General features: G+C 54.7%; 1 protein-coding gene and 1 long non-coding RNA gene across 5 annotated transcripts; one reads left to right on the top strand and one right to left on the bottom strand.

Annotated features, from left to right (window-relative positions):
- Positions 1 to 5,403: 5,403 nt before the first annotated feature.
- Positions 5,404 to 17,892, bottom strand: LOC103693490 (uncharacterized). 4 transcript variants are annotated; one of them, XR_015632320.1, is made up of 5 exons: positions 17,787 to 17,892; positions 17,179 to 17,317; positions 15,683 to 16,058; positions 6,288 to 6,365; positions 5,404 to 5,536 (listed from the first exon to the last, which is right to left on the bottom strand). It is a non-coding gene; the product is annotated as an uncharacterized LOC103693490 (long non-coding RNA). The 4 variants fall into 4 exon arrangements; XR_015632322.1 differs by lacking the exons at positions 15,683 to 16,058; positions 17,179 to 17,317; positions 17,787 to 17,892 and adding exons at positions 8,925 to 9,482; positions 9,531 to 13,573; XR_015632321.1 differs by lacking the exons at positions 17,179 to 17,317; positions 17,787 to 17,892 and having other exon boundaries at positions 15,333 to 16,058.
- Positions 17,893 to 18,478: 586 nt separating this feature from the next.
- Positions 18,479 to 24,532, top strand: Cbx4 (chromobox 4). The gene is made up of 5 exons (NM_001427455.1): positions 18,479 to 18,746; positions 18,894 to 18,937; positions 20,067 to 20,132; positions 22,105 to 22,171; positions 22,387 to 24,532. Exons 1-5 carry the CDS (start codon positions 18,678 to 18,680, stop codon positions 23,794 to 23,796), a joined length of 1,656 nt encoding a protein of 551 aa, NP_001414384.1. The 5' UTR covers positions 18,479 to 18,677; the 3' UTR covers positions 23,797 to 24,532.
- Positions 24,533 to 24,960: the final 428 nt, after the last annotated feature.

Here is a 24,960-nt window from a genome sequence, read left to right as displayed (position 1 = left end):
ACGGGTCATCGTGGGGAAGTATAAGTCACCCTTGCCTATTCCGAGATAGAGAAGAACACCCCAGTCTCTCTCCTTTCCCCCATCTCACTCAGGGTCTGCATTGGCCAGGAAGCTGTTTTCAAACTTCCTGGCTGAAACAATACTCCTTCCTCAGCACCTCCAAGAGGAGGGATGGCATTTGCATCAGAAGATCCATTCTGTAACAAAAGGACAGACATCTCTAACACCCTGCACAGTCAGAAGGGCTCAGACCCCTATAACTTGCTAAGAGACCTAAGCAGGTCTGGTGGCCTCTCTGGGCGTCCTGTGAAACATCCCTGTCTAAAGCATTCTGCATCATCAGGGCCTCGTGGGCGGTCCATCAGCAACCTGAAGGGGATGTAACTTTGTTACTAATACCAGCGTTTATGGCACACCTTATCTAGTCCAACAGAAAGAATTGCCAGGCATGCGCCTGAACCCAGCCTGAGACCCAGGGAAGGCAGGGCAGAGATGACAGTCATACCCCCGCCCCATCCCAGTCCTGGATTTATGGCAGGGAGGAGGAGATAAGGCACGAGTGCACACAGATGCGGGAGATTTCCGTGACCCCATTCCAACACCCTGTGATGAAGTGTCCACCCCAGGGCAGCAGGTGAGCTGGTGAGAACAAACATATTTCCCACAGCAGCACATTCAGAGCTAGCGGAGAGGGCTGGGGGAACAGGGCAGGGTGGCACACAGTATGTCTGGCACACAATAAACTGACACCATGTGCCTGGCACATAGTAGGCCTTCCATGTTCCCTCCTGTCAGATCAGGGCAGGAACTAGTGCAGAGGCCATGGAGGGGTGCTGCTTACTGGTTTGCTCCCCATGGCTTGCTTAACTTGCTTCCTTTTTATTTTATTTTATTTTTATTGGTTATTTTATTTATTTACATTTCAAATGTTATCCCCCTTCCTGATTTCCCCTCTGCACACCCCCTATCCCATCCTCCCTCCCCCTGCCTCTATGAGGGTGCTGTCCACCACCCACCTACTCCTAGCCTGCTTTCTTATAGAACCCAGGACACTAGCCCCGGGATGGCACCACCCATGAAGGGCTGGGCCTTCCCCTATAGATCACGAACTAAGAAGATCTCCTACAGGATACAGCCAGATCTTGAACTTACATTTTCTTTTTCTTTTTTCTTTTCTTTTTTTTTTTTTTCCGGAGCTGGGACCGAACCCAGGGCCTTGCGCTTGCTAGGCAAGCGCTCTACCACTGAGCTAAATCCCCAACCCACTTTTTTCTTTTCTTAACAGTTTATTTTCATCTTATGTACGTTGATGTCTTTCCTGCATGTGTGTCTGTGTGACTATGTCTGGATCCCTGGAACTGGAGTTACAGATAGTTGTGAACCGCCGTGTGGGTTCTGGGACTTGAACCTGGATCCTATAGAGGAGCAGTCAGTTCCTTCAGCTGTTGACCCCTCTCCCCAGCCTCCAGAGGCATTGTCTTAGCTCCCTCCTGTTAGATGACTCGAGCTGTGTTGAGCTGACACACAAGCATGTCACTGTGAAACCACAACCTTCCCTTTCCTGTTTGTCACAGAGAGCATGCAGTAACAATAACATCACATAATAGCCCGCAGTAATCGTACATAATAAACATTCCAAATTATTAAAAGTCCCACAAACTTCAAAAATTCAAACACTTAAAAATTCAGTCTCTCGGGGCTGCAGAGGTGGCCCAGTGGTTAAAAGCACTGGCTGCTCTTCCGGAGGACCAGAGTTCAATTCCCGGCACCCATGTGAAAGCTCACAACCGCCTGTAACTCCAGTTCCAGAGAACCTGCCGCCCTCACGCAGATGAGCAGGCCGAACGCCAATGCACGTGAAAATAAATCGCAAAAAATATGTTTATTTAAAATGTAAAAATTGGGGTTGGGGGACTTAGCTCAGTGGTAGAGCGCCAAGCGCAAGAGCCCTGGGTTCGGTCCTCAGCTCCGAAAAAAAAAAAAAATTACGTTTCCTTTAAAAACCTAATGTCTTGAAACTGTGGGCTCCTGGGTGGGGCAGGGGGAGTCAAATTCTTTTTTTTTTTTTTAAAGATTTATTTGTTTATTTTATGTATTCGAGTACACTGTCACTCTCTTCAGACACACCAGGAGAGGGCATCGGATCCCATTACAGATGGTTGTGAGCCACCATGTGGTTGCTGGGAGTTGAACTCAGGACCTCTGGAAGAGCAGTCAGTTCTCTTAACCACTGAGCCATCTCTCCAGCTCCGGGGGTCAAATTCTTACTTCAAGAGAAAAGATCCAGACCACAATCATAATCAAATAGAAAAAGCAAAACTAAAAACTTCAACCATGTAAATCACCCTGTATCTGGAATTCACGCACAATCTTCCAGGCTCCTCCAAAGGGCCTGGGTCATTTCGCTGGCTCTGCCCTCTGTGGCACGTGAGGCTCATGCTGGCTCCACTCCCCTGCCGCTGCTGCTCTTGGTGAGCATCCCATGGCTCTAACATCTCCAAAATGCTGGGGTCTTCTGCTGCAACTGGGCTGCTCCTTCACCATTAGCCTCTCCTCGGCCTCTTCAGGGACTTCATCCTTGTCACGCAGTGCCAAGCCTCAGCGGCTCTCCATGACCCCCTCCTGCCTTCAAAGCTCTTACACTAGCAAGTTCAGCTGCCAGTCGGAGGTACGATGTTGGCCACCTCTGGCCCACAGCTTCTGTGTGCCGACCCCGAGGGAACACTTTTTAGAGGGCTTCACCTCAGGGATGCTGGTCTCTTCATAATCACAGCTGAGTCTTCAGCCCTAGCTGACCAGATACCACAGACTCATCAGGTAAAATGCCCTATAGGATCTTCGCGTCCTCTGTAACGTCACAAGCCAGGCCTCCCTCGTCTGCACTGCCCTCCACATTCTCACTCCTACAGAACAGGAGCTCACTGAGCTCTCAACCCTCGATGGCTTTCTAGCCCAGAGTTCCATAATCCTTCCATAATCCTCCCCAAAAACACGTGGTCCAGGTCTGTTCAGCTGGACACTCAAACCTCCATCTGTGAGCTAAAGGTTTTTCTTCTCAAGGAGAACCCAGGCCCTAACAGAGTGACAGCACATTGTTCATCTGTAACGGCCTCTGCTACAAATCCATCACTCTCCTGCACCCAAGAGCTTCCCAGGAGCAAATAGACCCAGTAGTGGGTTCACCCTGAATAGTGGACAAGAAGTCTTCCCCGTGTTAGCATTCTGTCTAAGCTCCGCCCCATGGTTACCTGGCAACTGCCAGGTGTGCCTGACACTATAAAAGAGGCTGCTTGTTCCCTCCTCCCTCTCTTGCTTCCTCTTGCTCTTCTTCTTCTTCTTCTTCTTCTTCTTCTTCTTCTTTTTCCCACTTTGTCCTCCCTCTCCCCGTTCCCTTCCCCCCCGACTTACTACCCTCTTTTTTTAAAATTTTATTTTATTTATATGAGTACACTTGTAGCTGTCTTCAGACACACCAGAAGAGGGCGTCGGATCCCATTACAGATGGTTGTGAGCCACCATGTGGTTGCTGGGAATTGAACTCAGGACCTCTGGAAGAGCAGCCAGTGCTCTTAACCACTGAGCCATCTCTCTTATATTTCCCTCCCAGTGCCCTAGATAAACTCTATTCTATACTCTAGAGGGGCTGTAGCCCCCCCTCAGGGGGAAGGGATGTCTCAGCATGGGACCGCTGAGACACCGCCTTTCTTTATCCTTTTATTAACACAACACCCTGTATCCAAATGTCACCCACAAGGCTGGCAGTGCCAGCCTCAGATGGTCCTGCTACTCTTAAGTCTGCCCTGAGGTCTCCGCACCTGGAAGGTCTCCACAGTTCAGGGCTGAGACCCCATCTCATACGTGAGATGTCACGTGTCACACATCTGACACGTGTCTCAGCTTCCCCAGGGACATGACAGACTTGTCACTCGGCTAGTGGGGAAGGGGCCCAGACAGTCACAAGACAGGATTTATCACCACAGGTTCAGGGAGGCCTTCCTTGAGCCTCAATTCCACCCCCTCCTGATGTCCATCAGGGATACATGACCGGCGACCTGGCTGCCCTGGTTTCTGCTTTATTTGTTTGTTTGGTTTTTTTTTTCTTTTTTTCGGAGCTGGGGACCGAACCCAGGGTCTTGCGCTTGCTAGGCAAGTGCTCTACCGCTGAGCTAAATCCCCAACCCCGTTTGTTTGGTTTTTATATAATTTTATCTATTCTAGTTTTTATTTTGTGGATGTCGGGTTTTCCTTGTGTGTATGTATAAGTATGTACCACATGCATTCCTAGTACTCATAGACGTCAGAAGAGAACATTGGATCCCCTGGAACTTGAGGTACAGATGGATGTGAACCACCATGTGCATGCTGGGAACGGAATCCTGGTCATTCTCAAGAGCAACAAGTGCTCTTAACTGCTGAGCCATCTCTCCAGACCCCTGTCCTTTAAAACAACAACAAAGGTTTTGTTTTAAATCATGTCAGGGGTGGGGAGTGTGTATGCTGTGAAGGCAGGTGATGGATCCTCTGGAGCTGGAATTATAGGTGGCTGTGAGTTGTCACATGTGGGTGCTGGAGACAGAACTCAGGTCCTCTGCAAGAGCAGTACACACTCTTGACCATGAGCCATCTCTCCAGCCCCTGCCCTGTCTTAATAGGAAAAACAACCAAAGCATTACTAACGAGAACAGCTTGTGTGTGGCACCACCTTCCCTCCAGGAGCAGTCTGAAGCGGTCTGCCTATGAGGCCAGTACCCCTCTCTGAATATCAGACATTTTATCAGCGTAGGGAAACTGAAGCACCAAAACATAGTCCCACTTCAGCTCTATCCTCTGACCCATGCTCTCAGAAAGGAGATGTGGGGCTTCAGGAAAGATGACCAAAAGAGAATGGGCGGCAGAGGCCAACAGCTGGCAAGCACTGACCATATAGGCTCTTTTACACACACACACACACACACACACACACACGCAACACACATGCACACACACATATACACATAGGAACATCACATATACACACACATAAAGCCACACACACACACACACATATACAAACATACATAGACATGCACACACACATATATACATGAACATAGACACATGCACACACATATACACAAATGCACACACTTATATACACACTTGAACATACACATAACATGCACATATGCACACACATATACACACATGAACATACACTTTTGCACACATATAAAACCACATGCACACATATACAAACATGCATACATACACACATACATGCATATATACACATATACAAACACAACATAAATACATACTCATACACATGCACACACATACACCCACACATACATGCATACATACAAACACACACATACACCCTCTCTCTCAATGTAATTAAAAATAAAGCCTTTAGTCAGGCAGTGGTAGCACACATCTTTAATCCCAGCACTCAGGAGGCAGGGTTGGGCAGAACTCTGAAATCAAGGCCAAGCTGGTCTACAGACTGAGTTCCAGGACATCCAGGGGTACACAGAGAAATCCTGTCTCGAAAAACCTAAATAAATGAACAAATAAAAATCAATAAAATAAAAAATGTAAGGCATTCAGGAAGTCAGGTCAGAGCTGGAGTGTGCTGGTAAAATGTTTCCCTAGCATGAACGAAAGTAGTTTCAGTTCCCAGTGCCTCAAAACTGAGCATCATGGTGCATGCTTTCAACTCCAGAGAAATGGGAGGGGATCAGGAGGAGTGCAAGGCTAGCCTGGGCTACATGAGGAATTCAAGGCTAGCTTGGGTTACACAGGATGGCATGGCTAGAATAGATACAACCCTGCAGCTTGTGTGTTCAATGTTCGAGTCTCAGCTGGGAGCACAGCTTTGGTGGGAGATGGGGCTTTGTTGAAATGGAAGTCGCAGAGGCTGTGTCAGTGAAGTTCACGCCGGGTCCCTAACCCCTCACTCACTGGTTCATCAAGCTGGACTCTCGTGGTATCCATACTCTGGCCTGTCGTGGTCTTCCTATCTGAGCCGAGTATACATGTGTGTCGTGTCTCTCCAGGAGAAATTTTGTTGCACAACAGGGTCCCAGAGATTTGAACTCGGGGTCTCACGTTTGCACAGGAAGCTCTATCTGTCCTGCCAGCCTCAATTTTTGGACATTGCTTATCTTGTTCTTAATATAACTTACTTAATGGAAAATTTCTACCATTGATTGCATTTAACGACCAGTTCACAAACATCTTGAGACTGTAGCCTTGAGCGCCAGCAAGCCAGTGCCCCACACACCCCCACACATGTGCTAACCTACCTGCTCTGGATAAAGCCCTGTATATCCACTGACCAGCGCACGGTGTCACCCACTGCATTCCAGGCACTGCTCTAGAGTCTGGGGACAGAACAGAGACTGAGCTGGCTCCTCTGCTGCAGGGCTCAGCAGGAGAGGCACAGGCTGCAGATGACAGAGACACAGGCTGCAGAGGATCCTGTCAGACAGTGGAGACGCCCTGGCAACAGGGCAGGACTCTGGGAGAACTAGTAGGAGCAGGCTAGAGCCAGAATAATAACATGACCCGAGTCTGCTCTAGGAAAAGATGGCAAGCACAGGAGACCAAGGCAGGAGGAGCAGGTGACAGCCTGGGCTACACAAGACAGAAGAAGAAAAGAAGAAGAAGAAGAAGAAGAAGAAGAAGAAGAAGAAGAAGAAGAAGAAGAAGAAGAAGAAGAAGAAGAAGAAGAAGAAGAAGAAGAGGAAGAAGAGGAAGAAGAAGAAGAAGAGGAGGAGGAGGAGGAAGAGGAGGAGGAGGAGGAGGAGGAGGAGGAGGAAGAGGAAGAAAGACAGCAAAGCGAAGCTTAAGTGAAAGGAAGGCTACCTCAGAGTGCAGCCACCATTAGTACAAAGGCCTCAAAGTGAAGTGGGCAGCCCTTGCATGTTGACCTCCAGTGGTGATCCTCACATGGCTGCAGGACTGAAACAGGACTCTGTAGGGTGTGAAGCCAAGGTCTTCTCTCTCTCTCTCTCTCTCTCTCTCTCTCTCTCTCTCTCTCTCTCTCTCTCCCTGCAAATGAATAAACTGGGGCCTCACTTCATGAAACATGGGGCCCAGATTTGGGGTGTGGGAGTGGGGAGACTTGGCCCGACTCTAACCACTTGGCACCCTTGTCTCTGTGCTATTGGCTGTGAGCAGAGATCAACAGGCCCCATTGCCTCCCATTCTCCTCCCTGAGAGGGGCCAGAGCCCTTAGACTCTCCACTCCTCTGAATAGGAACTCCTAGGGCAGCTTCGTGGGTATCAAGACCCAGGATGGACACCCAGTGTTGGGATCACAACTGGTGTTCCCACCACCATGACTGGAAACTGTGGTCAGCTCCACTCCTTTGAGCGTCTGCTGGATTGGACTGGTCTGTGTGGGCAGAGGGAAGCAGAGAGCAGACAGGGATGGAGTCACACACAGGGAGAGGCAGCAGACATGAGTAGTATGCTGCTGTCTAGCAGGGCAGACCAACTTCATGGGTGTGAGACCCAGCCCTGAGTGTCTTCACTGTTCACCTCTCTCACGGGCAGCACAGTAAAGTCACTTGTAGAGTCTGACGGACAAGGCACTTTTATTGTGCCTCGCAAAAAGAAACGAGCACGTAGCCCTTCCCTGTACTTGTCTGGCAGGGGATTGAGAAACTAACAAATGGGTTCCTTGTGGGTAGGGTTGTGTGGATTAAGGATGGGTGAGGAGATGAGGACACGACTCAGTAGTCATTTGCCAGCACTCACAAGGCTCTGGGTTCAGTCCCCTATAGTGAAAAGAAGGGGAAGGAGGAGAGGGAAGGGGGAGGGGAGGGAAAGGGGAGGGGAGGGGAGGAAAAGGGGGAGGGGGGAGGAAGAAGACAAAAAGACAAGAAAGAAGAAAAAGATAGAAAGAAAGAAAGGAGGGAAGGAAGATGGATAGATAGATAGGCAGACAGACAGACAGAGAGACGGATGGATTCTAGGGATCTGGGTGGGTTCCACGGGGCCATGAAGATCCTTCTGTGGCACTGAGTCATTATAACAGGGGTGGGACTGAGAGAGGAGGGAGCCACAAGGTTTGGGGACAGGTCTTGCAAGTTCTGGAGTCTGATTTTTGCTTTTCGTTTTGATGCTTTAGCTCAGCCAGGACCCTGAGTCCTACGCACAGTGCGAGGAGGGCCACAGGCAGGCTGCTTGAAGCAGACAACTGTGGCGGCTGAGCCCAAGCCGGTTCGATATTGTATTGACAAATTCACCTTGGCAACCTGAAGCCCACTTCCTCAAGAGCGCAGGGACCTCACGGTGATACTGTGTCTTAAAGGCACCTCCAGAGCCTCTCCTAGCTGGCCTACGAGTAGGCGAAGGGGGACAGAACCAAGCAGGATCTAATGAGGGGGCCATTTGTGTCCCCACCCTCTCTGGGCCCAGAGACCTCACAGCAAAGCCTCTAATCACAGTTGCCAGACACAGAGGCTCAGCTTTAGTGCCAGACTACTGTAGAGATGGCATCTGAGGGCCAGAGGAGCCCACTGAGGGAGAAATCACGGTCGTACGTTACTACTGATCAGGCCTCTAATGAGAAACATGGAAACTGCGGCGACTAATCAATGTCGCTCAAATCATCGGATCGGGCTCTGTGGGCCGTGTCCACAAATGCCTCCTTTTCTCTCTGAGGAGCAGGGCTGCCAGGAGCATGGGATGCAGGCTGCAGGACATGCCCAGGTCCATGCAAGGTCTTTCCTCGCTGACCCTTCAACCCCTGAGAGTCAGAACACAGGCATGACTCCAACCCCTGGGTCAGCCCGAAGAGCTAGTGGGGAAAAGTCTGGGCCCAGCTTGTTTCTCGGTAGCTTAACTCCGTACAGCGTAGAATCCGTGTCTGACTGTCAAGATCTGTTTGGGGAAAAAAGGCAGAAGGCAGGCAGGGCACAAACGGAACGTACCTCTGGTGGGAAAACAGGAAGGAGATGAGAAGAAAGCCACTGTAGCCCAGTGTGGGAGGGAGAATCCTCAGCCTGTCTCTGTGTGTACTTAACAGCTGCGGCTGTCTTTTAGAATTCCAAGAAAGCGTGCTCTCCCACACCAGCTCCTACGGATGATTTCCGTGGCTCCATACAACATTCCTTGGCTTTTATAGTACTAATTCTTGGTCCCCCGGGGTGGGAAAATAAAATCCAGCCATCACCAGCAGGTTGAACATCGGAAGTATCTCGCCTCTCTATGGCACTGCATTTGAGAGGCGACTCCATTCTCTCTAATAGAAGCTAACACCAGCTTCAGGCAAAGGGGTGGGGGTGGGAGGCCTCTTCTGAACCTTCCAATTCAAACTAGTCAAAGAATATAGAATCACCCCCATTACAATCATTACTGTCAAGTCGCAGGGCAGTCAGCTCACTGACATAGGCCAGACGGACATCCGGGAGAAATTGGTACTGCCAGAGCCACTTCTGTGGAGAGAAGGGAAGCAGCAGGCTTGGTGCTTCTATTCTGGCTCCGTCTGTCTGCTGCTTCCACAGCCCCTGTACCTGCTGCTTCCACAGTCCCTGTACCTGCTGCTTCCACAGTCCCTGTACCTGCTGCTTCCACAGTCCCTGTACCTGCTGCTTCCACAGCCCCTGTGTCTGCTGCTTCCACAGCCCCTGCAGCCATAGGTTCAGAGAATTCTGCAGGAAGGGGAAGTGGCCAGAAGATGCCCACGTTTCAGGCCTGGGTCCCAGAGATGTCCTTCCACAGCCGGAACCAGCTTACATTCTGACCTTCATGGAGTCCCACTACATCAGCCCTCATGAAACAGTATTAAAAAGTGTATCTTTGGGGGTTGGGGATTTAGCTCAGTGGTAGAGCGCTTGCCTAGCAAGCGCAAGGCCCTGGGTTCAGTCCCCAGCTCCAAAAAAAAAGAAAAAAGGGAAAAAAAAGTGTATCTTCAAGCTGGCCTGGTGACACATGCCTTAAATCCCAAAATGTGCAGGAGGCAGATACAGGTGCATCGGAAAGTCGAGCCCAGCCCGGCCTACACAGGGTTCCGGGACAGACAGGGTGACCCAGTGAGATCCTGTCTTAAAAGAAAAAAAATTATACCCTCAACCCTGTTGGCATAATGACTAGCAGGCTACAGTGAAAACTAAAAAGTTCCCTCTGACCTTGTTTGTGGTCCTGATCTCAACGACACATGTCTCTACCTGTGATGGAATATTATTCAGGCTTCCTAAGGAAGGGGATTCAGACACCTGTTACAGCATAGAGAACGCCACGGGCCCTGTGAGCAGGACACAGGAAGGCAATGCTATGGGATTCCCCTTATAGGAGGCCTTATGGCAGTCAGATTTAGGGGTGGAGCCACAGCTGGCCACTCCGTGGTGATGGAGGGAGGGAGGGTGATTGACAGAGAGGCGAGACTTGTCGCCCCTGCAAGAGGCCCCGGTGGGTATCCCAGCACCCCCATGGCAGCTCATAATCATTTACAACTCCAGGGGATCCGTTTCCTTACACACACCACATACGTAATAAAATAAAGATCTTTCAAAAAGAGTCGAGTTCACAGAGGCAATGAAGAACGGGGACTGTGAGTATTTAATGAAGACAGGTCTCCGTGTGGGAGAATGGAAGATTCTACAAGTTCGGGAGTGGCCTGCCTAACAACGTGTGTGAGCTTAACATAGCTAAACTAAGCACTAAAAGACGAAGCCAGCAAACAGTGTGCTATGTATCTCACCCAGTTTTCTTCCCACTGCTGGGGTAGAACGCAGGGCCCCCCACATGCTAAAAAGGCCCTGCCCCTGAACCATGTCCTCAGCCTGTTTGATCATCCGTGTATCCGTGTATCTTTATTCTTGTTTGTTTGGTTTTATAACAAGTTTTGCTTAATTTCCCAAACCGGCCTTGAACTGAAGATGGTTTTGGGGCGGTGGTGGTACACACCTTTAACCTCGGCACTCCGGAGGCAGAGGTGTGCAGATCCCTGAATTCTGGGCCAGCCTGGTCTATGGATGTATAGATCTACAGATCCAGATCCAGGCCTGCACAGGGCTACACAGAGAAACCCTGTCTGGGGAGTGGGAAGGGGGAAGAGGAATAATTTAAGATTCTCTCCCCTCGAGGGCTGGAGGGATGGCTCAGTGATTAAGAACACTTGGTCGTCTTCTATCTGTCAACCAGGGTTAAGTGGCCTCAAGTGATTCACCACTTCCTGTAGCTTCCGAAGGACAGACCCAATACCCTCCTCTGGCCTCGGTGGGCACTGAACATACACATACACGTACACCAAAGGAAAATGAAGAAAAGATTCTCCTGCAGCAGGCTACTAAGTAGTTGGGATGGCAGGCACGTACTACCATGTAAAGATCACCACAAATTTTAAATATATGATTTCTAAAAATAAATTATGACACAGTGTGATGCCGCTGCACACTTCTGATCCCAGCGCTCAGGAGGTAGAGGCAGGCAGAGCTCTGTGAGTTCAAGGCCAGCCTGGTCTACATGTCCAGTTCTGTGCTAACCAAGGCTACATAGTGGGGGACCTTGTCCCGACCAAATGAAAACCCATCAACCGAAAAGTAATAAAGGAAGTTAAGACTGGGGACGCAGCTCGGCTGGTAGACCGCTTTTGTGACACGCACAAACACCTGGATTTCATCCCCAGCACTGCGCACAATCCAGGGTGGTGGCACACAGCTGTAATCCCGCCAGCTCGGGAGTCAAGAACAAGAGGATCGGGAGTTCTAGATCATCCTCGACTTCAAAGTTTGAGGCCAGCTCGAGCTACATGAGACCATGTCTGGAAAAAAAAAAAATGAGAACATCTTCGGAAATCCCTGAGCGTAGTGGGCACTGCACTGGAAATGGAGAATTGTCCCGAAGGATTGCAGGGTGGCTCCCCACAGGAGCCTGCCCTTTTCTCATACAGGCAGTTCTTCCAGCCAATGGCTAGGGGCGGAGGCAGGGGGTGGGGTGTGGGATGGGGTGGGGGGGGTTATCTGGAAGGTCACCCGGGTGATTATAAATACGTATCTTTCAAGACACAGTCTGAAGCTGGAAGTCTGAAGTCTGATGACCCCGGCCTGTAATCCTCCCGTTCAGGAGGTAGAGGGAGATGGACAAGGTGTTTGCAGCCTAGGCTACAAGAGGCCCTGTCTCAAAACAAATAAATAAAACCCAGAGAGACACGATGTGGCCCATGCCTCATCCTTCTGAAGGTCATGATAATTGTGTAAGTCTCTGGGTCACTCTTCCCCTACCTAAGGTATCTCTTGGGACTCTAATCTCAATCATGGTCACCATGAAGCAGCCATCGGTGAGGAAAATATGAACACTTCTCTTTGAGATGGGGTCTCATGTAGTCCAGGCTGACCTTGCACTCCTAGCTCTTCCTTTCTTGTCAACTGCTTACATTAGAGATAGGAACTTCTGTACCGTGTTAGGCTTCTTATAGAAGGCCATGCGTTTACCTGCTGACCTTTTCCAGTTCTCCCAGGACCCTCCACTGCTGACCCCACTGCTGGCTTCCCCACATACCTGCCCCTTCTTCGAAGTTCTTTTGAGAACAGAACAAGGGTGCCTTGAACTCTTTTAAAGGCTTCCAATTTAACAATGAACACTTGCCTCTCAGGAGACTCCTTTCTGGGTGGAAGGGCACCAAGCTTGGGGTGGGGGGTGGGGGTTGTGGAGAGAGCTCAGAGGAAACAATGGCCCTCACCTAGAATGTGTTCAGTCTTGAGTGTTCAGGAACTCCTAGGGTTCAAAGTCTCTCAGAGGAAGGCTGTTTCTATCCAAAGGCTCAGGAGTGTGAAGGCGGGGTTGAGCACAGGAGGCAGGGCCTTCGAAGATTGCTCGGCCAACCCCAGCGACAGGGAAACACCCCTACAAACACACTGGGCCCAGCTTACAGTCAAAGAGACTAAGGACAGACGGGGCAGTCTGGGACCTCGAGCCAGCCCGAGAGGAGCCCGCCCCCTAGGGGAGGGCTCCGCAAGTGCAGGCCTCTGCGCCCCTGCCCCAGCTCCGACCACTGAGCACTGGAGCTGGCAGGTGAGGGGCCAAGCGGATGTCCCAGGAGTCCTCAGGGACCACCCTGGAAAACATCTTGGTGAAGTGAATTGAGCCAGGGACTTCTTGACCGAGACTATCTTTCTGGAGGTGGAATCAAAGGGACACCCACACATCTCAGGATTCAGGAGGGCCAGAAGGTTGGACTGAGTGACCACATCCCTCGACTTCGTCATCGCGCGTGGGGGTGGGGCCTGGACCCGGGATGTTGGGGGCGCTCCACGGGGAAGGACGAAGTTGCACCCAGGTCAGAGTAGGTTGTAGAAATGCCCAAAGCCCAGTTCCACAAACACGATGTAGAATTTGGGGGTGTGGGGGTGCTCAAGGCGTAATCTGCAGGCCAGGCAGCAAGCGTGGGCCCTACCAGCCGCCATCCACCGCCAAAAGATCCCCGACCACCATCTTCGTTCGGTCCTAGGTCCTGCGGGGGACAACCCCCCCACTCCACCCCCAGGTGTTCAGCGTAGCTTGCGGCGCTCCCTCCCCAGGGGATCGATCGGCTGGCGGCGACGCGCAGCCCGGGCTCCCAGCCTTCGCCTCCGCCCCCTCCCCCGCTCGGGCTGCGCAGGACGCGGCCTCCGAACAGCGTCCTCGCCGTTCCGGGCCGCGGCCAGACCGGGCTCCGGGCCAGCCAGAGAGGTGGAGACGCGCCTGGCCTTTCCGATCCGACCCGCCCCTCTGCCCAGGGTTTTGGGGGAACCAGACGAAACCAAGCCCAGATACTCTGCCTGCTGCGCCCGGCGCCCCCTCTTCTCCCACCTAGGATTCAAATACCCCCCTCGGGCGCGCGCTTAACCCTGTGCGCGCCGTGAGGCTGGAGCTGGGGAGGCGGGTGGGGGCGGGGAGGCGGGGGCGCCTCGGCTGACGATCTCTTTGGGGTCCGCCGGAGCGATTTTCATTTCATTCCGGGGCTGGCTGCAGCAGCTAGCTCTGGTTAGGGGGAAAAAAGAAGAAAGAAAGAAATCTGGCTTGTGTGTGGGCCCCGCTGGGTTTGGGCGCACGACGGGGGCACCCGAGAGCAAAATGCAAGGGGAGGGTGTGTCGGGGCGCACCTCCAGGCCAGAGGGGACCCTGGGCCAGGCGGTGGGCTAACGAAACCCAAATAAAAAGCACAGGGTTTGCCGAGGCCGTTGTTCGCGCGTGCTAGCAGCAGCGGTGGGCGATTGTGTCGGCTTCAAAGATCATATATAAAATATGGTCCCGGGGGCGGGGATCCCCAGGGCCGCGGAGCCTCCCGATTGAGCGCGGGGCACGAGGCGGGTAGGCTCCTTCAGGCCAGCCTGGGGAGGCCTCTTGAGGTTGAGCAGTGGACGTCGCAATCCCCCACCAGTCCGGCTTCGGCGCCCGCGGACCCCGGCGTGCCGCAATGCGGAGGCACGGCCCTACAGGGCCTGTGTGGCCCCCAAGGGTGCCCAGGTCCTGCCAAAGGGCCACTGCTTCATTGCCCCCTCCCTCTGAGCCCGCGGCCCCGCCTGTGTACCCTGCCATCTCTAGTCTATCTACACCGCAGATCCAGCACCACGCGGGTTCTTAGAGTGGGACCTGGGGGTGTGTGGGGGGAGGCTTCGCGGTGCAAATGAAAACAAATCCTTCGCGGGTGGCGTAACAGAGGGCAAAATAGGGGTGGGGGGGACGCGCGGAGGAGATCCCTGGCAAACAAAGCCTTTCTTCCTGGAGTGTGCAAGGGAAGGAGTGTAGGGCTCCCTCCCGCACGCCCTCTTCTCCACCCCACCCCCAGCAGTTTCACCCGGTCAGCTCCCCCCTAAGCTAAGCCGCCGCTTAAAAACTGTTTTACGAACGTCAGCTCTCAAGTCAAAGACAATTTCCCTACTAAGGACGTGGCAGAGAAAGGAGCCCTTGCAGTTTGGTAGTCATACCCACTGAAATCCCCTTGTCTGTCTGAAATCCACCCGGGGCTGCTGGTCCCGGAAGCTTCAGGCCCCCTCCTCCAAACAGAGCCCAGAGTTGGGGGTCAGAGGGTGGCGATGGCAATCTCCCGTGGACCGAGAACCCATTCACCGAGACGGCTCCTTTAAGAAGTTTATCCCCCCCCCCCCAACCCCGGTCGGCGCGGGTCATGCTTGTTCCAAGACTGGATTCTCAGTAACTATTCTCCACTCTTCGGCCATTAAAAAGTTCCCAGCCTCTCCGGGATCCGTTCCTTTGCCCCACCTTTCTAAACTCGAGCCTACCGCTGGGCGAGGGAACATCGCTCCTCTCTTGGGGCCCCTGAAGGCCCCTGGGGGCCCCAGCCCGTGGTGGCATCTGGAGGGCTTCTGTTTCTCAGTAGAGCGGACGGAACTACTCACCCTGTCTGGAAAGGGGCAGTATCAAGTGCACTGGATTAAGGAGTCATATAAAGGTTCCCGTGGGGCCCCTGGGCATCCCCGGTTGAGGACAGGGGCCCCAGTAGAAGGCTCTGGGAATCCCGGGTTTGGAGTCAGTCTCTCCCGTGATTCCCTCGGAGGTGCCGAGACAGGGGCTTGGAAAGGTAGGGGCCGCCCCAAGGGAGGCTTTCTAAGAAGGATTTGGACATATCGGGTGACCTCATTGGCCACCCCCGGGCTTCTGCCCGGCTTTCTCCCAGCCTCGTACTCGGGCTGGTGGCTCTGAGCTGTCCCTACGGTAGCTGTCACAAGAGGGTTGGTCTAGGACTTGCCTTCATGTAAGGACAGGGATCCAGGGTAAGTCACTTTCTTCATCTGCCCACCCTCCACGAGGACTAATAACAGCCTGAGAGAAGAGAGTTGCTGCGTTGGCGAGCACTTCTGTGTTTCAGTCACCTCCAAAGCTGCCCACGGCGAGGCCTTTGGAGGGCTGGGCAGTGGCGGGTGGCAATCGGTGTTTGAGGTGATTCCAGGAGGCCCCCTCCGCAGTTAGGGAGCCGGGAGGTTCCTATGGTTATATCATATGCAACTCCAGAAAAGATCCTCTGACGAGCTCTTCTTTCCCGGCTTGCCGAGTGGTTCCTGCGCAAACGCGGCGTCGGTGCACCTAGCTCCTTTCAGTGGCCCCTAAGGTTCAGATCTGGGCCCCTGAGGGCCCCGGACCCAGTGAGCGCAGCTGTTGCTATACAGCCCAACGCCCCTGGTGGCGGATAGGCTGCAAACGGCTGCCCTCCCTCCCCTGAGCTTGGGTTCTGGATAACGCAGGAAACACCCAGAGTAAACAGATTTTCCTGGGGATTTTTGAGTAAAGAGACCGACATTGTTGGGAAGCTCAGCTTCCCAGACTGAGGAACTGGCCTACACAACGTTGCTCCAGACCTCCTGAATGGCCGGCTGTGCCAATGACCTGGGTGGCTGAGGTTAGTGGGTGCTTTGGACAACAAAGCTTCATTCACCTCGTGACCTTGAAGACCCCTCTCTTTCTGACTGAGCTGTCCCGCAACAGTTTCTGGACTTGAGCATTCATTAGGCACAGTGTGTGTGTGTGTGTGTGTGTGTGTGTGTGTGTGTGTGTGTGTGTGTGTGCGCGCGCGCGCGCGCGCGCGCGCGCCAAATACAGTGTTGGGGGGTGACCCAAGAGTTGGGGCGAGGGTAGTCAGCCACATCGGCTCTCCCTTTCTTGGGGACTCTTAGGTTTGGGCCTCATGATAGTCAGAGACTAGCTTCTGCACACTGAGTACTCTCTTGCCTCCGGAAGACGACCCCCTCCACTTCAACACTCTAAGGAGTAAATACGGAAAGAGCTGCCGCTAAGCAACAGCTGAAGCCACAGTGTTGCAAAGTGGAGGTGCGTGGAGTCAACCTGTGTGTGCAACATCAAACCGTCTGAAGAGTTTTCCTGGATTCCTGGGAACAACACAAGCCCTGGCAGGCTTTAGGGGTTCTCTTCTGCACCTGGCCCTTCGCAAGTCACCTCACAGTGTATTCCTCACCAGACATTCTGAGAGGCAATAAAAGCAGGGAGAGAGAGCCGGGTGGCTCCTTGCCCTCCCTCTTCCTCGATCCACTCTCCTCTTTTGCGCTTTTTCTGTCTCTGTGGACGCTCAGCCAAGGGATTGCGCAAGCTTCCTGCTCCCTGTCCTTCAGGAGCCCTGAGCTGGGGCCCCGGACGCGCCGCAGGCAAGGCACACCCTTACCTCTCCCACTTAGAATGGCATGTTCCCTGTCAGGTCTACCCACTGTGACCCCACGGATCTCGCGGACCCACCGGTGGCGCCCTCGGAAGGCCACGTCTGGCGCAGCAGCTCCCCCAGCCGGACGCTGGAGCTGAACGTGCGGGGCTGGGCGGCTCCGAGGTGCTAAACTTCACACTCCAGGTCTCCAAAGGCTGTGTCAGCAGGGCTTGGCTGTCAGAGACCAGGGGACGGAAATTCAGGAGGAATATGTGGCTCCCTGGCCATTCCAGTTCCCCTCCCCTTCTCGCGGCCCACTCATCCACCAACCCTCAGCCTCAACTTTCTACTTGGTCCTCCCTACTCTTTATTTTGAGGTTCTCACATGTACCCCCACGAAGTCCTCTTGGACCTCCAGTCAAGTCAGACTCATACACTCCCCCATATTATCATATCTCCTCTCTCTCTCTCTCTCTCTCTCTCTCTCTCTCTCTCTCTCTCCCTCTCCCTCTCCCTCTCCCTCTCCCTCTCCCTCTCCCTCTCTCTCTCTCTCTCCCTCTCCCTCTCCCTCTCCCTCTCCCCCTGCTCTCCCAGCGCCTCAGACTCTGGGGGACTTGCTAGAAACTGCCCCTTCCCTGCGAATGAGTGGGCCAAGCGTAAATTAGAAGCCATTCAGAAACTTGGGTGGGATCAGATTCAAAACCCCTTTCTGCTGAGGTTCCTGAGTGCTAATGCCCTTGGCCAGCTGCTTCTTTGTCCCTGTCTTCGCCTCTTCGTGCTCCTCGACTTGTCTAAGTCCTCTGTCTTCTGGCTTTCTCTCTCCACCTCCGCGGCCTAAATGCCCGGGGCCTGGCGGGGCGGGGCGCGGCTGTGGGCACCGAGGGTGGGGGCCTGAACTGCCCCCGCCTCCATTCTGCCCCCTGCCGGAGAGTCCCCTCTGCTTCCAGAACCCTGCTGGACAGATGTAGTTGGGAGCAACTGTAACGTGCAGCGGGTGATTCCGTGGCCCCCAGCAGGGATCCCCGGGCGGTGCACAAGCAGAAACAGCGGCCGAGGGTGGGGTCGGGAGAGTCCCAAGTGTCCAGCTGAGGATCGTAGTGGGCCCGGTGGAGGTGCCCACCCTGGCCGCCTAGGCAGACACACCTTTATTCCGCGGCCCCAGCTCACTTTCCCGGCTCTCAGATCCCTCCCCTGCACCTCCCCGCGCCCTCCTCCTCCCCAGCCTCCTCCCGCGCCCTCCTCCTCCCCTGCCGCCCAGACCGGGGGCCTCCGGTAGGCCGGGCTGCGCCAATCCGAGGCGCGTCCCGCCCCCTGACGCCGAGCTGGGCCCTGCGAGGCCCCGCCCGCTGACGTCCGGGATTTGCATGAGTTCTCGTGCCGCGGCGGCCCGGGCTCAGTTGTCTGAGCGAGAGCGAGCAGAGAGCCGGCGGGTGCGGGCAGCGGCGGCGGCCAGGCTGTTGAGGGGCGAGTGGCGGCGGCGGGGGCCGGGCGCGTGGCGAGGTCCGCGCGCAGGACCGCATCGGGGCGCCGGCGGGAGCCAGCTGTGTCTGCAGCCGGGCCGGCCGCTTGCGCCCCTGCGTGCTTGGATTCGGCCATGGAGCTGCCAGCTGTTGGCGAGCACGTCTTCGCGGTGGAGAGCATCGAGAAGAAGCGGATCCGCAAGGTAGGGGTGGCGCGCGGGTGGCGGCGCCGAGGCGCGGGAGCGGCGGCGGGAGCAGCGAGCGAGAGGCGCGGAGGGGGTGGGGAGGCTGCGGGCCAGAGCTGGGGATCCCGCGGAAGCTGATGGAGTGCTGTCTCTTCCCCCCTACAGGGCAGAGTGGAGTATCTGGTGAAATGGAGAGGCTGGTCCCCCAAGTAAGTGGCGGCGGGGGCCGGGTGCCTCGGCACCAGGCGCCCTGGCCGGCGGACCCGTGGAGCTGGTGGGGTGGTGGGGGAGCGGACGGGAGGCGGGGTGGAGGTGGGGTGGAGAGAGGAGGGGGTGGGGAAGTCGGTGGCAGGCACTGGGAAGCGGAGCAGCGGAGCCCGAGCCGGGCGCCCTGTGTTGTGCTCCGCTCTCCGGGAAATGCCATCACTAATTTATGCGCTAAAAGGAGCCGGAGGAGCTGGAGAGACGCGGGGCCGAGCCCGGGAGGCCGGCGGAGGGAGGGAGGGCGCAGGCACTGACTGATGTGCAGCAGAAAATGGCTCCTTTCCCCTTTCCCTCCACCGAACGGCTCCATATTGCAAAACCAAAAAAAAAAAAAATTTAAAAAGCGACGAAAATGCAATTGTGTGCGTCCTCCCTCCTAGTGGTGCAGGGTAGGGAGGAAAAAAGGCAGAAAATGTTGGGAACTGTCACTGCAGCTCTTTCGATGGGGAATTTTTTCTTTAATTTGAAATGCGAAAGCACCGGATGGAGACGGGCGCAGGCACACACACACACACACACACACACACACACACACACACACACACACTCACTCACACTCACACACTCGGAGAGGGAGAGGGAGAGAGAGAGGCGTATTTTTGTACTGCTGAGTATTTGGGGTTTGCTTGCCAGTGACAGCGGTCTCCTGGGCCTTGAGGGGGTGGGGGTGCTGAGCTGTGAGTTATCGGATTAGGGGTCCAATGCAGGCCAGCTGAAGCCCTACTGGAGACTTGGGCTGGGGTTCGGAGGGGACTACGACTTTGCTTTTGGTCTGCTTTGCACGAAGGGTTTCTGGAGAGGAAAGTGGCCTTGGAACACGTCACAGTGACATGCTTAAAATTCTTGACGACTGCAAAATAAACTGCTAGTTTCGTTTTCCTCACACCCCCCCTTTCCTCCTGTCCTTGTGTGTTTATTTTAACTTGGGGGGTAATCAAGGACTGTGCTAGGCCTTAAGAAACCTACGGTCTACCCTCCATGTCCACAGCTTTTGATTCAGGAAACCACATAGGGCCCTATGTCCCCAACCTGGCTTTTTTTTTTACACCCTGCCCCCCCTTTTTCACTTGCAAGATATAACACGTGGGAACCAGAGGAGAACATCTTGGATCCCCGTCTGCTGATTGCCTTCCAGAACAGGTGAGCATCCCCTGGCAGCCTGCTGCCCTGGCCGTCGGTGGGAATAGCAAAGTGGATGACTGCTTGCAGCAGCAGGGAAGGGGGAAGGGGTGGGAGGGGGCAGGCAGGAGCCCCACCCCCAACAAACCCGGATGGGCAAGGCTGCGGCCTGGGCTTCTCTAACCAATGTCCTTGGCGGTTGCTGCAACTTGGGAGTGGGGGCAGGGTAGGGCTGGGGAAGGTAGGCTTGTGTTTTGGGAAACTGCTGGAAGCGTGCGTGGGGGAAGACCCCGGATCTGCCTAGGAATACTGTACCTGAATCCCCGTGGCCCCCTCCCTTGGCAACCTTGGAGCCCCGCCCCCAGAACCTAGGTGTTGCTTTCTGCAGCCACTGCTGGCTTGGCACGGGCACCTCGCGGGGCAGCTCTGAAGGAGCTGGCATTGTGAAACCGCCCTGAACGTCATGGAACTGAACTTAACCTTTTGGCAGCCGGATAAAAGTTGACAAGGCCTTATGCCCCCCCACGTGGGGGGGGCGGGTTGGCAGTGAATAGATGCTATCCTGAGCCTGAGCTCCTCACAACCCTCGCTGCTGTATTTTGTGGGGGGTAAATTGCTCTATCAGATCAGGGCGAAGGTTGGCCCGAGGGCATGAGTGAGCGCTGCCTGGTGGTTGTGGAGGGGGGGCTGCCCATCCTCCTGCAAACAGATGCTTGCCACGCTGCAGCTGCTGCAGCTGGATTCACCACTGGTGGCTGTGGTTCGACGTTTCGTAGAGGGTAGAGGGGGAAGGGCGTGGAGGAGGGGAGGAGACCTCAGAACCGAGCCACTCCCCCCACGCCCCAGCCTTCCATCCCTCTTTTATTTTGAAGTATTTCCTGTGGAGCATTTGCCACTAAAACTGTAAACTCTAGACCCTGAGAGCTAAAGTTGCTTTCCCGGAACGCTGGGAGTGTAGGACGGGGAACTCGCACCGACTTCACCTGGGACTTCACCACCCTGTAACCATGTCAGCGGCTGATGCCATGTTGCATAATGGGTCCCCGAAGAATTAGAATCCAGGCTGTTGCAATGCCATGCAACTTTGGAATCAGACCCCAACCCGGCCCCAGGGCATGGCAGAACTCCCCCGGGTTGGCTCAGGGGCTTTGGGGTGGGGGTGGCGACTCGGGTAGCTGGAGACTGGGCCTCCGATCCAGAACTTGACAACCTCTGGAGGCTGGTTCGTGGAGGGCTGGGCAGTCGCTCTTTGGGTGGCCAGAGCTAGCGAAGTTTGCTGGTGGTGATCAAGGCTCCCCCACCCTTGAACTATATTAATTTGGAAATCCGGGTAGAAAGGGCCTCGATCCTCTGAGGAGGCGGGGCTTCGGCCAGCCACCCCGCCCACTGGCTGGGGGGGTGGGGTAGTGCCATTTCTGGTTCACCAGGTGGCTGAGAACCTGGCTAGACCCTAGCCAGCTTCAGGGGCAGTTCCCATCCCCAACTCCTAATTGGCTTATTTGCCGCTATGTAAACAAGGGCTCAGTCCCTCCGTTTGATGCCTGGCCGGTTAAGAAAAGGAGTCCTCCCATTCAACTTCGGCTCCCTTTATCTGAATCTTAATGAGGTAGTTAGCATCCTTGCTTCTGATCTGGAAGGGTCCTGAGGTCAGCACACACCTCCTGTTCCCTGAATTCCTAAACCCAGTACACTTGTCTGCGGAGCCACAGGCCCAGTGCTGTGCCCAGTGCTGTCTGGTCAGCTCCAAGCAGCAATATCCTGGACACCAATACAGTGTTGCAGCAGGTGGGGGAAGGGAGGGAGAAAGTTTACATCTGAGTGTGACGTGGGGCTGGGGGCTTTCTCAGAAGTGGGAGTGTTGTTGAGAACTTTAAGGTGCAGACTTAGGCCATCTTTCTGTCTCCAGATGATTCCTTCCTTTCTGAGAACAGGGTGCTACTGACCTTAAGGAAAACTGAGAACACTAACCCTGCGACTCTCTTCCCTCCCTCAGGGAAAGGCAGGAGCAGCTGATGGGATATCGAAAGAGAGGGCCCAAGCCCAAACCGCTGGTGGTGCAGGTGAATACTTTGAGCTGTTCTCTGGATCCCAGCACAAGCCCTTCCCTAAACATCGCTTCCCAAATTACTTATGGTTCCCCGGGGGAGCACCCCAATTGCACTAGAACTTCTGGCCCCACCCCCTCTGATGCAACCTCCACCCGTGGGAGCTGGCGCCTTCCCAATGTTCCTGGCCTGCCATAGGGCCAACCTTTCCCCTTCTTTCTCCCCCTTAGGTACCCACCTTTGCCCGCCGCTCCAATGTCCTGACTGGGCTTCAAGACTCCTCCGCTGACAACCGTGCCAAGCTGGAGTTGGGCACGCAGGGCAAGGGCCAGGGGCACCAGTATGAGCTCAACAGCAAGAAGCACCATCAGTACCAGCCCCACGGCAAGGAGAGGTCCGGTAAGCCGCCCCCACCAGGGAAGAGCGGCAAGTATTACTATCAGCTAAATAGCAAAAAACACCACCCCTACCAGCCAGACCCCAAAATGTACGACCTGCAGTACCAGGGCAGCCACAAGGAGGCACCCAGCCCCACCTGCCCAGACCTGGGCGCCAAGAGCCACCCTCCTGACAAGTGGGCCCACGGAGCTGCAGCCAAAGGCTACCTCGGGGCAGTGAAGCCCTTGGGGGGAGGGGCAGGAGCTCCAGGCAAGGGCTCGGAAAAGGGCCCCCCGAATGGCTTGACACCAGCCCCTAAGGAGGCGGTGGCCGGTAATGGCATTGGGGGCAAGATGAAAATCGTCAAGAACAAGAACAAGAATGGGCGCATCGTGATCGTGATGAGCAAGTACATGGAGAACGGCATGCAGGCCGTGAAGATCAAGTCGGGCGAGGCAGCCGAGAGCGAGGCGCGCTCCCCCAGCCACAAGAAACGTGCTGCCGAGGAGCGCCATCCCCAGGCCGACAGGACTTTTAAAAAGGCAGCCGGTGCTTCTGAGGAGAAGAAAGCCGAAGTGCCCTGCAAACGCAGGGAGGAGGAGGCTCTGGTGTCGGGGGACCCCCAGCCCCAGGACCTAGGGTCTCGAAAGCTCTCCCCGACCAAGGAGGCCTTTGGTGAGCAGCCGCTGCAGCTCACCACCAAGCCAGACCTGCTGGCCTGGGACCCAGCCAGGAGCTCACACCCGCCCGCCCACCACCACCATCACCACCACCATCACCACCACCACCATACGGTGGGCCTGAACCTCTCCCATGCGCGCAAGCGCTGCCTCTCCGAGACCCATGGCGAGCGTGAGCCCTGCAAGAAGCGGCTGACCGCCCGTAGCATCAGCACGCCGACCTGCCTGGGGGGCAGCCCGGTCTCTGAGCACCCTGCCAACGTATCCCCCACCGCAGCCTCTCTTCCGCAGCCGGAGGTCATCCTTTTGGACTCAGACCTGGATGAGCCCATAGACTTGCGCTGTGTCAAGATGCGCAGCGATGCCGGGGAACCGCCCAGCACCCTCCAGGTGAAGCCGGAGGCTCCGGCAGTGGCGGCAGTGGTGGCGCCGGCCACTGCAGCGGAGAAGCCTCCCGCTGAGGCCCAGGAGGAGCCAGCGGAGCCCCTGAGTGAATTTAAGCCCTTCTTTGGGAATATAATTATCACTGACGTCACGGCGAACTGCCTCACCGTCACTTTCAAGGAATACGTGACGGTGTAGTGGGAAGGAGTCGCGCCCGCTGGGACTCCCGCACCTGCAATCTCGCAGAGGTTCCCAAGGAGAGGACTCCCCAGTCGCGGTGGCCAGGCCCCTGCTCACTCCCTGGGATCCCGACTGAGCTGTCCATCTCTCACTCTCCTTCCACGTGGTGCCTGCGGTCTCGCCGCCACCTCCCCCTTCCCTATAGGAGACCCGAGCCCTCCCTGTGGACCACCAGAACTGACCCCGCAGCCCCGAGGCGGTCTCAGCTATAGTATTATATTTTAACCGTGCTAACTGTCAAGTGCTGACTCTACTCCGGTTTGTACGTGGTGTTATTCTTGAAATGTATTGTTTGAGCTCAGAAGGCCCGACTACCCCCCTCGGGCTGATATATATATATATTTATTTGTAGGTATTTATATATTGAAATATAAAACCTAGATTTATGGAGTTTCCTCTAGATCATGTTATATTCTATATCAGACAGACTATTTTCAGTTGGCCTTTTCCTTTCCCCTTCATTCAGTATTTTGATTTTTATTTCCTCTTCTCCAGGAACTGCGGCACCAGTAACCTTGGTATATATTTTTTGATACTGTACACATGGGTGTGTTGTTTCTATGTGCAAAAAAAAAAGTTTGTTAAAAGGCTAAAGAGCTCTCTAGAACCTGCTGCTATAGAAATGTCTGAACTATAAGCTTCCAATTATTACCTGCTTGAATGTAAATATTAAATGGAGATGTTGAAGGTGCAATCCGGTGTCCGAGATTAGCTCCAGGGGGATATCGGAAGTTGGGGAAAGGAGGGTGGACCCTCTCTCACCCCACTTCCGCCTAGGTCACATGGAAAATGACTCTCTCTCTAAAGCTAAGTCTTTGTACAAGCCAAGCCCGTGGTGTCTCCAGAGCTGCCCCCTCATTGGAAGGTGACTCTATGTGGGAAAGTCAAGAGGTGCTGGCCTGGAAGGGTGGAGTGAGGGGAATGTACAGAGTCACTCTAGTCCCGAGGGCTTTCTAGCTGGCGATGCCCACGTAGCTGACAAACCCAGTAACTTCTGGATTGTGGAGGGGCGAGCAATGGGTGCGCTGCACCCCCCTTCCTGGATTCTGACTCTCAGGCCCTTGCCCCGCCCCCATCACAACCCAGCCAGAAAGTTCCTCAGCCCTCCTTGCTGTGGGCCAG

The sequence above is a fragment of the Rattus norvegicus genome, chromosome 10 (genome assembly GCF_021556685.1).
Source record: "Rattus norvegicus strain SHRSP/BbbUtx chromosome 10, alternate assembly SHRSP_T2T, whole genome shotgun sequence".
In the NCBI taxonomy this organism is placed as follows: domain Eukaryota; kingdom Metazoa; phylum Chordata; class Mammalia; order Rodentia; family Muridae; genus Rattus; species Rattus norvegicus.
The sequence above is the reverse complement of the archived record's forward strand: the minus strand, read 5'-3'. Positions and strand labels throughout refer to the sequence as shown.